The sequence below is a fragment of the Dendropsophus ebraccatus genome, chromosome 7, assembly GCF_027789765.1.
Source record: "Dendropsophus ebraccatus isolate aDenEbr1 chromosome 7, aDenEbr1.pat, whole genome shotgun sequence".
In the NCBI taxonomy this organism is placed as follows: Eukaryota; Metazoa; Chordata; class Amphibia; order Anura; family Hylidae; genus Dendropsophus; species Dendropsophus ebraccatus.
The window spans coordinates 82688810-82702508 of record NC_091460.1 but is presented as its reverse complement, the minus strand read 5'-3'; the positions used below and the strand labels follow the sequence as shown (position 1 = coordinate 82702508).

At 43.2% G+C, this 13699-nt stretch overlaps 1 protein-coding gene across 1 annotated transcript in view; it reads right to left on the bottom strand.

The window, feature by feature from the left end:
- The window catches only part of TMEM192 (transmembrane protein 192), a 44229-nt gene that overhangs the window by 26991 nt on the left and 3539 nt on the right, over positions 1-13699 (bottom strand). Inside the window, exons 4-5 of the mRNA XM_069976176.1 lie at positions 13400-13546; positions 7668-7926 (exon numbers count right to left, since the gene is read on the bottom strand). Of these exons, the coding sequence (XP_069832277.1) occupies positions 7668-7926; positions 13400-13546 (406 nt within the window). The remainder of the gene's footprint in view (positions 1-7667; positions 7927-13399; positions 13547-13699) is intronic.

The following is a 13699-nucleotide window of genomic DNA, read 5'->3' as shown; positions in this document are numbered from 1 at the left end:
CGTACTTTAAAAGGGCCCATTTGCACTGTGGTGGAATTTCAAGTGGAGGCCATGCAGCCTGTCACCTTGATTTAATGCCTCACCTCACGTGCATCTGCTATCCGCCCAAACAATTGATATGTCAATTCTTTGGCCAAAAAGCAGAGATGTGCGAGGCATTGCATTGAAACTAAAATTGTCATGGCCCTTAAAGTGGTGATGTCATGAGGTAAAAGGTAAAATCAGATGTGTACCATATACATATATGTATAGGACAGGCATACAGCCCCCCAGGTATCCAGCAGCAGCAGATACCTTGCGGCTTTGCCGCTCTCGTCTCCACGCCACTCTAGTGCACGGAAAAGGAAAGCCGAAATCTCGCGATGTCCGAGATTTCGGCTTTCCTTTTTCGTGCACTAGAGTACTGAGTACTGACATCTCAGACATCGCGAGATTTCAGTACTGAGTACTGACTGTGATCCGGCCAGCTGGAGATCTCGCACGTCATGAGTTCTAGGGCTGGAGATTCTTACAACTCCTCAGAGGTCTGATGACCTCAGCTTAGTTATATATATAACTTATATAAATAATATATATTAAAAGTTCCAACGCCACCCTACTCTTCCAGAAGGGTTAGACCGGCAGGGTCCTTGAACAAAAAATTTCTGCAGCCATACATAGGTAGTGGTAGTCTTTGAAGAGGAGTTGGCTACTGTAGGCAAGGAAAAGCAGGGCTATACACTCACGATACATAAAGGGAGCATATAGGAATCTGTGGTAGCAAGCTGTCATACCCTTCATTAACCCCTGACTGCCTTTTACTGTGCTATGATTCCATTATCTGATGTGCGACTATTTCACAGCTTGCTATTATCTGCCTCTGTTATAAAGCATATAGCATGTAAAATGGTCGGCCCTCGCACATGTTCACTTCATCAAATTTGGCACTCTTCGAAAAAAGTTTGGACATGCCTGGTATAGGAGAACAAATGCTGCTTTTACCGATTTACCGGTTTTGCCGGACTGTCCCGGCAATTTAATGTCCCGGGTATGTCCTGCCGAGCCCCGCCCCCGTAAGGGCCCCCAATGCAAACCATAAGTAAGGTAAAGTAAAGCTGGCAGTACTGGCTGTAGGCTGTATATTCTGCCTCAAGCCACTAGATGCCACTCTCTCCTCCCAACTACAGGGCCTGGCAGGGATGCCACTCCTGCATTTGGGCTAGAAGAGCCTGAAGGGAATGAAGATGGTCTTGTGCTGCAGGGAGCCAGGTAATGATGGGAGTCCACATGAGGGAATCATGGTGGAGGAAATAAATCTATATATATATTGTTGTGAGAGGCCAGGAGAATAGTAATCAGAGCTGTGACTGGTATACACCGCTCTGATTACCAGTCTCCAAGTCTCTCACACCAATGTATATAGCTTTACCTCATTCAGCTTTATCCACTCATGTGGACTCCTCATTATACCAGCAGTCACACACCACACTGTATTATACTGGAGGTATATTGAGAAGCCCACATAAGCAAGGGTAATGCTAAAGGATATAAAGCTCCAGTCTCCCCCAGACACCCTCCAGTGTGCCCCAGACACCCTCTAGCTACCAAGTTTTCAAGGTTTCATGGGACCTCCTGCAGTTGTTTGCTATGGGGCCCCATGACTCCTAGCTACACCCCTGCCCCTCATCTGTTCCTGTACTACTACACCCCTCATCTATTCCCGTATTACTTCTACTACTACAACCCTCATGCTTTTGTGTTGTTCTGACTGTAAAGTTCTAACTGGAAAATTCTAGGGAAAAAAAAACCCAAAACACTAGTGTCAAGCCACACCCCGTAAACCACACGCACAATAGGCCACACCAACAATAAGCCACACCCCTTGTTGTCAACGCTAAAGTGTCCGTGGAAAAAAATTTCAAATGAATAGAGTCGCAGAATCAAGCTCCGCTTAACCCTTAGACGACCCAGGGCGTATAGTTACGCCATGAAAGTCTGTCCCCAGACGACCTAGGGCGTAACTGTACGCCCTGGGTGTTTCTCCGGCTATGAAGCGTGCTCCGGAGCGGAGCGCGCTTTATAGCAGGTGGGGGCCGGCTGCAATCAGCAGCCGGGACCTCACCGGTAATGACACGCTGCAGCGATCGCGTTGCGGCGTTTAAGTGTGACAGGGGGAGTCCCCTGTCACTTACCGATCGGGACCCCCACAGTGTGACTGCGGGGGTCCCGATCGGTAAAACGGACTGCCGGAGGTCTCTCACCTGCCTTCCTGCGGTCCGATCGGCGATCTGCTGCACTGAGCCTGCACAGGCAGGCTCAATGAGCAGAGCGCCGATAACACTGATCAATGCTATGCCTATGGCATAGCAATCATCAGTGTGTGTAATCAAACTAGTGTATGTAAAAGTCCCCCAAAGGGACTTCAAATGTGTAAAAAAAAAAAAAAAAAGTTAAAAAACACTAACACACTACCCCAAAACCCCTCCCCCAATAAAAGTTGAAATCACCCCCCTTTCCCATTATATAAATAAAACATATACAAATAAATAAACATATAATATACCGTAGCGTGCGTAATTGTCCAATTAAAATATAACAAGCGTCATTGTGAACGGTAAACGGCGTACACGAAAAGAGGGAAAAAAGTGCGCGGATTACCGATTATATGTTACATTATATATAAAAAAAAATCAATAAAAAGTGATCAAAACGTCCGATCTTCACAAATATGGTATTAATAAAAACTAGAGATCATGGCGGAAAAAATTACACCCCATACAGCCCCGTAGGTGAAAAAATAAAACTGTTATAAGCGTCACAATAGGCCCATTTTATTTATAATTAATTGCCAAAAAAAAGGATTTCATTTTAAAAAAAAAATAAAAAAAAAATATATATATATATATATATATATATATATATATATATATATATATATATATATATATATATATATAACATTAGAGAATCTGTGTAACCTGCATATGGTTGTGTTTGGGCTGACCTATAGAATAATAGTATCATGTCGCTGTTACCATATAGTGCATTACGTAGACACAGGAACCCCCCAAATGTTACCATATTGCATTCTTTTTTACGATTTCACCAATTTATATCTTCATAAATAATATATTTGGAATTCCATCATACATGTTATGGTAAAATGAAAGACGCCATTACACAGTACAACTATTCCTGTAAAAAACAAGCACTTTCATGGCCCTGTAGATAGAAAACTGAAAGTGCTAGAGCTCTTAGAAGGGGAGGAGGGAAAAACGTAAAACACCAAGATCAAAATTTGCACGGTCCACTGGGTCATTTTGGGCCTGGTCCTCAAAGGGTTAATTCATCATTTTTTTCCTGTAAATATAAGCTCTCAGCTGGTGTAGGTTACCTGCCGCGCACACAGGATTTACGTAGAGGCAGTCCGTCTCTACATAAATCTCCGTACCACCGGACTTAACAAATGTCCCCCCCTATTGTTTTTTGTGACACCACAAGGTGTTAAAAGAATAAATATAAAAATAAATTGAATAAAAGATTATTACAAATAAATATTTGTCTATGGAGCTGTATTAGGGCTTATTTTTTGTACTACAAGCCATAGTTTTTATCAGTGCCATTTTGGTTTTCATAGGACTTGTTGATCCCTTCCTTCTAATTATTTATATGATGTGACCAAAAATTTGCAATTCTGGCATTTCATATTTTGGGGGCCAACATTTTAATACATTTGACAATGCCACATGCAACATAACAAAAAGGGACCTTTTACAATGATTAGATAGCATTGTGGTGCGTTTACACAGGCAGATTTATCTGACAGATTTTTGATGCCAAAGCCAGGAACAGACCATAAACAGGAAACGGATCATAGAGAAAAGACAGATTTCTCCTTTTCAAATCCATTCCTGGTTTTGGCTTCCAAAATCTGTCAGATAAATCTGCCTGTGTAAACGCACCATTACTCATATCAATAAGATCAGTTGTCTGCTAAAAAAGTATGCCTGAGCCAGACTGTATTAGCAGAGTTACTTTGGCAGGAATGGAGGTGAGGGTATGTTCATACAGGTTTGTGTTTTATTGCGTTACTGCAATGAAGGTTGGCTGGAGAGCAAATGAATGATTGATTACTGGAATGAAGTGACGCAGAATTGCAATGAAGTGAGCAACTACTGCAATTAAATTATGCATTCTCATTGCGTTACTGCATGTGTGAACATACCCTAAGCTGTCACCCATTTTAATCCGATGATTGCTTTATATTGCAGCACTGAAAGGGTTGGGATGGGCTCAACTCCTGAGCAGCACATCAGGAGGAGGACACAAGTTTGCTACTTTAATGTATTTGCAAAAATATTTACCTTGAAGAGCCCTACAAGTTTAAATTATATTAGCTGAGATGGGAATGCCCTTTAAAAGGGATTTCTGGGCAAAAACAGACTGATGAGCTATCCACAGGATAGGTCATTTGTCACTGATCGGTGGGGTACCGCCACCCTCACCTATCAGCTGTTGAATGAGTTTGTCCCCTGTGTTGTGCTGGCAATGTGTAACTGCAGCTCAGCCCACTTCAAGTGTATAGGAGCCAACCTGCAGTTTACTACACAGTGATAAGAGACAAGCTTTGGTCACTGTGTAGTGCAGGATCTGATCAATGACTGATGAGCTATCTTGTAGATAGCTCATCTTTCTGTTTTGCCTGGAAAAACCTATAGAAGAAGAAAAAAAGAAAAGAACGCAGCATATTTATCAAACAGTCTAATGCACTTTGATAAATCTGGAATACGGTGTCCAGTTCTGGAGACCTCATCTAAAAAAGGACATTGATAAAATAGAACAGGTCCAAAGACGGGCTACAAAAATGGTGGAGGGTGTGAGGCATAAACCATATCAGGAAAGACTTAAAGAGTCTAGTGATGTCACGATACCAGAATTTTGAGTTCGATACCGATACTAACTTTTTTATTTCGATACTCAATACCAGTTCGATACTTAGTAAAGTATAAAAGAAAAAAAAAAAAAATGGTAGAAATATAATACCCCTGCACTATTACAGTGATACCAATTTTTGGCCTATTTTTATTTTATTGTGTTAAAAATAAAGTTAGTGATATCTGTCTAAGACAGCTCTGCTGCATCAGCTATCACTAAGACAGCTCTGCTGCATCAGCTATCACTAAGACAGCTCTGCTGCATCAGCTATCACTAAGACAGCTCTGCTGCATCAGCTATCACTAAGACAGCTCTGCTGCATCAGCTATCACTAAGACAGCTCTGCTGCATCAGCTATCACTAAGACAGCTCTGCTGCATCAGCTATCACTAAGACAGCTCTGCTGCATCAGCTATCACTAAGACAGCTCTGCTGCATCAGCTATCACTAAGACAGCTCTGCTGCATCAGCTATCACTAAGACAGCTCTGCTGCATCAGCTATCACTAAGACAGCTCTGCTGCATCAGCTATCACTAAGACAGCTCTGCTGCATCAGCTATCACTAAGACAGCTCTGCTGCATCAGCTATCACTAAGACAGCTCTGCTGCATCAGCTATCACTAAGACAGCTCTGCTGCATCAGCTATCACTAAGACAGCTCTGCTACATCAGCTATCACTAAGACAGCTCTGCTACATCAGCTATCACTAAGACAGCTCTCCTGCACCACCCACCACTAAGACAGCTCTCCTGCACCACCCACCACTAAGACAGCTCTGCTGCATCAGCTATCACTAAGACAGCTCTGCTGCACCAGTTACCAAGATTGCGGAGGAAGAGAAGAGGAGGTTACACAGGATCCCACACACTACAGCCGATCTTATCTGCTCCTCTCAGCCCCGGCCACCTCCCCCACCTGCCAGCCGGCTGGATCCTCACATGTGCTGCACTTCCCCCGGATCTCACAGACCCCCGCTCTCCCTATTCATCCTCCCCACCTCCAGCCTTCTCCATCCTCCTCTCTCCGTGACCTCCCGCTCTCTTCTGTGCAGCTCCGGCTCCTCTCCCGGACATCCCGCTCTCCCTCCAGCCTTCTCCTCCGTCCTCTCTCCCGGACCTCCCGCTCTCCCTCCAGCCTTCTCCTCCGTCCTCCTCTCCCGCTCTCCCTCTCCAGCCGCTCTCCGTGCAGCTCCGGCTCCTCCGCATAAATCATCTCTCTGATAAGAGAGTCTGGCGGAGCCGGACTCTGTAATCAGAGAGACACCAGCAGCGGGGGTCTGTTACACACAGTAGCCGACCCCCGCTGTATATGGAGCGGGCTCAGGAGGGGTCAGATGCCGCTGTCAGTGTGACAGCGGCATCTATATACTTAAATAGCCGGCACTAGCAATAGCTAAGTGCCGGCTATTTGAAATTGGCGCCAATGGGAGCGGAGGGAGGGAGAGAAGAGGAGGAGACTGCAGGGGGCAGGGGGAGGCACATAGAGAACACGGCCGGCGCTCAGCTAGCCGCCCACCGTGTTCTCTGCTTAACTTAAAGTTTCGATACCAGGAAATCCTGGTATCGAACGTTTTTTTTGCCCGAAATATCGATAGTAGTATCGATATTTCGGTGCATCGTGCATCCCTAAAAGAGTCACTGTCGTATTTTTTTTTTTTGCAGAAATCAATAGTCCAGGCGATTTTAAGAAACTTTGTAATTGGGTTTATTAGCCAAATCTGCCATTATCTGCATGTAAAAAGCCTTTTCCCAGGTCCCCCCCTCCTTCCTCTTTTTCATCCACTCTGAAAAATCTGAAAATTGTGACTTGTTGCAGGAGACGTCCCCTGTCTGCTCTAGGGAGAGGGGAGGGGGGAGGAGGAAGGAGGGAGTTAGCCGGCAGCAGAAAGCAGATAACAGAGGATTACAGGCACGGAGCTGGGTGACAGCTGTAATTTGAGCTCAGACAGGTCACTGGTGATGGTCAGAACAGATAACGGGTGAGGGATTTGTAGATTAACTCTTTGTTGTCCTGTTTTGGTCTTCTCTTTAGCTCTCTCCATAGGAGAACAATGAAGACAGGGGGGAGAGCTTCAAACTGCTTTTTCATGATAAAAATGCATTTTTCGGATAATAAACCCAATTACAAAGTTTCTTAAAATCGCCTGGACTATTGATTTCTGCAAAAAAAAATTTCACGACAGTGACACTTTAAGGATTTGAATCTGTATAGTCTGGAGGAAAGAAGGGAAAGGGGGGACATGATTGAAATTTTTAAGTATGGTAAAGGATTAAATAAGGGTCAAGAGGGGAGTGTTTTTAGTAAAAAAAAAAAAAACTGAGCTCAAGAACAAGAGGACACAGTGAGAGGTTAGTTGGGGGAAAGATCAGAAGCAATGTGAGAAAATATTATTTTACTGAAAGAGTAGTAGATACCTGGAACAAACTTCCAGAAGAGGTTGTTGGTAAATCTACAATAACAGAATTTAAACACGCCTGGGATAAACATACATCTATCCTAAGATAATAAGAAAGAAAATACTAAAAGGGCAGACTTGATGGACCCAGTGGTCTTTTTCTGCCAAGAATCTTCTATGTTTCTAAATTATTAGGCCGTCTAGTCTGTTTAAATTGTCTTACTAGCAGACAGGTATAGTAAATCTATGTAAATGTGTACAAAAAGTAAACTCAGTTTTAAATCCATGAACCATTTTATAATAAAATCAGATAGTATTTCTATATTATTACATATACAGAATAATACACACATTACCTGTAGAGTGAGTAATCAGGGGAAGGGTCTTGAGGCGCCTTGTTAGGCGGTACAGGTTAAGATAGCCTTGGCCTCTCACTTTGCAGTGCTGGTACTGGGTGAAACGTTCATTGACCACATGAAGTAACCACAGAAGGACTTTAGCAGTGACTACAGCGGTCATCAGGTTAAGCGGTGCTATGTACTCCCTGCAGATGTCTTCTTCTCCATTCAGTACACAAAAAAACACAGCTACACATGTAAGGGCTACAAATGCCACCTGAAAGAGAAACACAGTATTAAACAACTACAAGTAGAATGTAGATCATAAAAGAAAAATATAGATTAAGCTGAAACTGAAAACTTTACTTTGTTTCAGAACACCTATGTGCAGTAAAAGTAACCTGTCCCCAATAAACCTTTGCTGACTAAAGTATTGTCAACAAGGAACACTGGAAAGTGTAATTCAGTGGGGATTTCTCTATAGGAGGAAGAAAAGCTTGTAACTTGCTTCTCTACTGACAATAATATAGCTGCACGAAAAGAAAGACACTGGATCATTTTACTTTTGCAAACTCTCTATATTTGTCCTTTCCAGTGCCAAATTTTGCACAGAGAACGGGTATGTGTCATTTACTATTCCTGTACACTGTTGAGGTGGCAATTTTTCAAGGGTTTTCAATTTTTTTTTTTATTTCCTTAAATTATGCATACCTGTCCAAAGAATTTACTTATTAAGCTTGTGTTTAGTGCCATTTTTTGCACAACCTACACACACAAAAACCACCCAAAATTGATTTGTGAATGCACAAGGATTTATGAAGAACCAAATTATAAAATACCATAGAATGAGTAACATAATGAAGTCAGCATGTCAGACATTCAGCAAACTGTAGTAGATCTATGCCACCTTCCTTATTGCTTTCAGCTTCCTTATTGGTTGCTTGCAGTACCCCATGATGGCCAGCAGATGTCACATTTATTCCAGTTTATGAAAATATGTCATACAATAAAGTGTACTAGACATTTCACTAACTATGGCAATAATGAAAATAACTTAAAATAAATAATGTCTGGTGGTTCTGCACTTTGTTTCTTTCTACATTCAACATGTCAGGTTTTGCGACCTGCAAGCTGCTGCAACCACAACCAGAAATCTATCCTTTCAGATTTGGACAATTTATATGCCAAAACATGACCACATTTTATTATCTACAATTAGGCATTATGACCCAGTGCCCTCATTTGCCAGAATTGTGGCTCCACATTTGTCAAAATTGTGCATGGACAGTCTGTCACATTAATTATCTCAGTTAAAGGAGAATTCCGGCCAAAATTAATTTTTGATATGTTGTTACTTATGAAAAGTTATACAAATTTCTAATGTACATTAATTATGGGAAATGCACATACAGGGCTATTTCCCTTAATTTAGTAGATCAGGAAGTGTTAGAATTCTCTCAGATCCAGTGACGTCACGACGAAAGGTGTAATTCCTATGCAGTGTCCAGCGGAGGGCGCTCTATATATAGAAGTCTATGGGACTTTGTGTCTATAGATATCTATGATAAAGTAATGTAGTGTAGTGTACAGTATGCTTTATTGAATGAATACATCTATGGAATACTTTGGGGAGCAAGGGTACTTGCTCCCTAAAGTATTGCATAAATGTATTCATTCAATATATTAGGATATCACAGTAAGCCCGCCGATCCACCGCATTCCCGCCGCCCGCCGATCCTGGTGTCCGCACTGATGCATCGGGAGCCGGTATATGAGAGCGGAGAGCAGCGGCCAGGCGGGGAGTCAGCAGTGGTATAGGGAGAAAGTATTACGGAAGGAGGAGGAGGGGGGAGCGCTACTGTGTACTGAGCGGCTCCCCCCTGCGCCCGGCGGCATAAGCAGTGGCATCAGCGGCGGCAGGCAAGTCATATCCATAACCCAGCTACAGCTCCCATCAACTGTTCATACTATAAGCAGATGATGGGAGCTGTAGTTCAGTGTATATAGTCCGGATCGGCTGGAATGCGGCGGATCGGCTGGTGGCGGGAATGCGGCGGATCGGCGGGCTTACTGTGATATCCTAATATATTGAATGAATACATTTATGCAATACTTTGGGGAGCAAGTACCCTTGCTCCCCAAAGTATTCCATAGATGTATTCATTCAATAAAGCATACTGTACACTACACTACATTACTTTACATAGACATCTATAGACACAATAAAGTCCCATAGACTTCTATATATAGAGCGCCCTCTGCTGGACACTCCATAGGAATTACACCTTTTGTCGTGACGTCACTGGATCTGAGAGAATTTCTAACACTTCCTGATCTACTAAATTAAGGGAAATAGCCCTATATGTGCATTTCCCATAATTAATGTACATTAGAAATTTGTATAACTTTTCATAAGTAACAACATATCAAAAATTAATTTTGGCCGGACTTCTCCTTTAATAAAGCAAATCTATCATCAAACATGAGCAAGGAAGATTTTACCGCTCCCAGAGCAGCAGTGTCACGCTGAATCCAGCTGTGCTATTCTTTTCCACATCTGCTGAACAGTTTGTTCTTCTTAATATGCTAATGAGCAAGTCTAGTGCTCTGGAGACAGGCCCAGCACCCCCAGTGCACCGATTGCCCCTACAACTGATGACATGGCTAATTAGTATTTCTCTACCTGAATCCCGGCCTGGAAAGAGAAATATATAGTGCACTGGGAGCACTGGGCCTATTCTCCAGAGCACTAGACTTGCTCATCAGCATATTTGGAGGGAAGGCATCATGAAACTGTGCGCAGAATCGGAAGAGAAGGGCAGCGCTGGATTCAGCTTGGCGGCACTAATAATGGGAAGGACTAGTAAAATGCATATTCTCACACAATACTTTTCATTTTCAAACACCAAAAAGCAGTAAGGCTAGGGATTGTCTTTATTTTTAAGGAGAACTAGGTCCAAAACATAATTTTAATATGTCATTACAAATTCCTAATGTTCATTAATTATAGGAAATGCACATATAGAGCTATTTCCCTTAATTTAGTAGATCAGTCAGGCTTCGAATTCTCTAAAAAACTGTGACGTCACGAATCAGGTGTAATTCACATAAAGTTTCCAGCAGGGGGCGCACTATACTTAGAAGAAGTCTATGTAGTGTACGGTCTATAGAAGTCTATGTAGTGTGGTATCTATGGAACTCTATGCAGTGTAGTATTAGTAAGATTATTTGTTACAGTACAATATCCTTTATTGATTTTTATGGAATAATTTGGGGAGCAAGGACACTTGCCTCTCCCTCTCTCCCTCCCTGTGCTGCGAGCACTCACACCAGGCGAAAGGGAGATGGACGGCACCGAGCAGGGAGGGAGAGGAAGCAGTTAGATGCACGGGTACCTTTCTCCCTCCATCTCCCTCCCTGTGCTGCCGATGACAAGTGCTCACACCGGGAGAGAGTGAGAAGGACATCAGCGAGCAGGGAGGGAGAGAGGTGCCCGTGCATCTAACTACTTTCCCCCCTCCCTCCCTGTGTTGGCCGGTGGCGTACGGGCTGAGCACGGGTCAGGAGCGCTCATAGTATCAACAGATGATGGGGGAGTAGAACAGTGTGTATCTGGCCCACGGCATCGGGCAGGGAGGAAGACGCACGGGCACCTCTCTCCCTCCCTGCTCGGTGCAGTCCATCTCCCTCTCTCCCAGTGTGAGTGCTCGTCAACGGCAGCACAGGGAGGGAGAGAGGGACATGCAAGTGTCCCCAAATTATTCCATAAAAATCAATAAAGGATATTGTACTATAACAAATAATCTCACTAACACTACACTACAGACTTCCATAGACTTCTACACATAGTGCGCCCCTGCTGGACACTTCATGTAAATAACACCTGATTTAAAGCCTGCCTGATCTACTAAATTAAGGGAAATAGCACTATATCTGCATTTCCCATATTTAGAGTACATTAGGAATTTGTGTAACTTTCCTTATGTAATAACATATTAAAAAATATGTTTTGGCCGGAGTTCACCTTGAAGTGTACCAGTCATGCCCTCCCCATGCCTCAGTCATGCCCTCCCCATGCCTTATCAGCAGCAAGTTCACCTGTAGACTCAAAGTTTGAGTTTTCTTGGTTACCAACACGCAATGAGACCATAATGCCTGACCCAATGGATCCAAGGTCTCAATGGGCATTGGTATCCAAGGAGACCTAAACTTCTAGTTTAACAGAGGAACTCACTACTGATCTGGCACAGGGCCAGCATAACTTAAAATCGACTCTGTACCCACAATCTGACCCCCCCCCCCCCAAACCGCTTGTACCTTCAGATAGCTGCTTTTAATCCAAGATCTCTTCTGGGGTCCGTTCGGCAGGGGATGCAGTTATGTCCTAAAAACAACTTTTAATCTTGCAGCGCTGTGTCTAACGGCCGGGGCTTACATTTGTATATGCATTAGGCTGGCACAACCTCTCTGTCCTTCCTCCCCACCCTCCTCATCATTAGGAATGCTCCAGGCAGATTTCCTCCTATTCCCCACCTGTGTGCATAATGAACATGGGCTGGACCGTTAAAGACACCTGTGCAAAGCTCAAACAGCAGTAAATGTTCCTGGATCATTCCTAATGATGAGGAGGGTGGGGAGGAAGAACAGAGAGGGTGTGCCAGCCTAATGCATATACAAATGCAAGCCCCGGCCGTTAGACACAGCGCTGCAGGATTAAAAGTTGTTTTTAGGAGAATAACTGCATCACCTGCCGAACGGACCCCAGGACAGGTCTTGGATTAAAAGCAGCTATCCGAAGGTACAAGTGGTTTGGAGGGGGGGGGGGGGACAGATTGTGGGTACAGAGTCGCTTTAAAGGAGAAGTCTGGCGAAAAATTTTAAATAAAGTATTGTATTGCCCCCCAAAGTTATACAAATAACCTATATACACTTATTACAGGGAAATGCTTAGAAAGTGTTTTTTCTCTGCACTTACTACTGCATCAAGGCTTCACTTCATGGATAAAATGGTGATGTCACGACCAGACTCCCAGAGCTGTGCGGGCTGTGGCTGCTGGAGAGGATGATGGCAGAGAGATGCTCAGTGTCCCTCCAGTGCCCTGTGTCCCTCAGTGTCCCCCTGCCATCATCCTTCCCAGCAGCCACAGCCCGCACAGCTCTGGGAATCGGGTTGTGACATCACCATGTTATCCAGGAAGTGAGGCCTTAATGCAGTAGTAAGTGCAGGAAAAAAAGCACTTTATAAGCATTTCCAATAATAAGTGTATATTGGAGATTTGTATAACTTTTGGGGGGCAATACAATACTTTAATAAAAATTTTCACCAGACTTCTCCTTTAAGTGGATCACAAAGAGAATAAGATCCTTTTTGGTGCATAAAAGTTGTGAATCATAAGCAAAGATAAAAAGGTGTAAAAACTTTTTGGAACAAAGTGCAAGCGCCAAAATGTTGCCACATGCAAAAAGCACAAAAATACAGATGCATGTTTAAAGTTTACTTTATAACTGAACATGCAACAGGATAGTAAATCTATACACAAACATAGATGACCTGTTTAAAACTAAGCTAGTGCAAAGAAAGACAGTTGTAGTAAAAGATCTTGTGATTTGGCCAAAGCTGCCATGTTGCCCCTAGCTTAACAGCAAAAATGCTTGACACAGTAATGGACAGGCAACTGGCAACCTTCAAGTATATTGAGTTTTAAGTATATTGAGTTTTAAGTATATTGCACCTTTATTACATCATTTACCTGTATTAGCAGAAGGATAATGCTAACAGTGACGGTGGGGACAGGGTGGAAGGATGGCCGGATCTCAGCCTGCAGTTTCTGTGAAGGGAGGAGAGGGGCATCCAGTAAACAGTCATCATCTGCGCTCTGGGTCAGCTCTCCAGAACTCTGCAATAGAATGGAAGAGGAGAAGGACAATTATTACCAAAACCAAGAAATGTTTCTACCAGTCAGCAGTCACAGGGACCCAATACCATGTGTATTGGTTTTATTGCTTCAGTATCCAAATCAGTGTTTCTTTGCATATCCCACTATAGACTT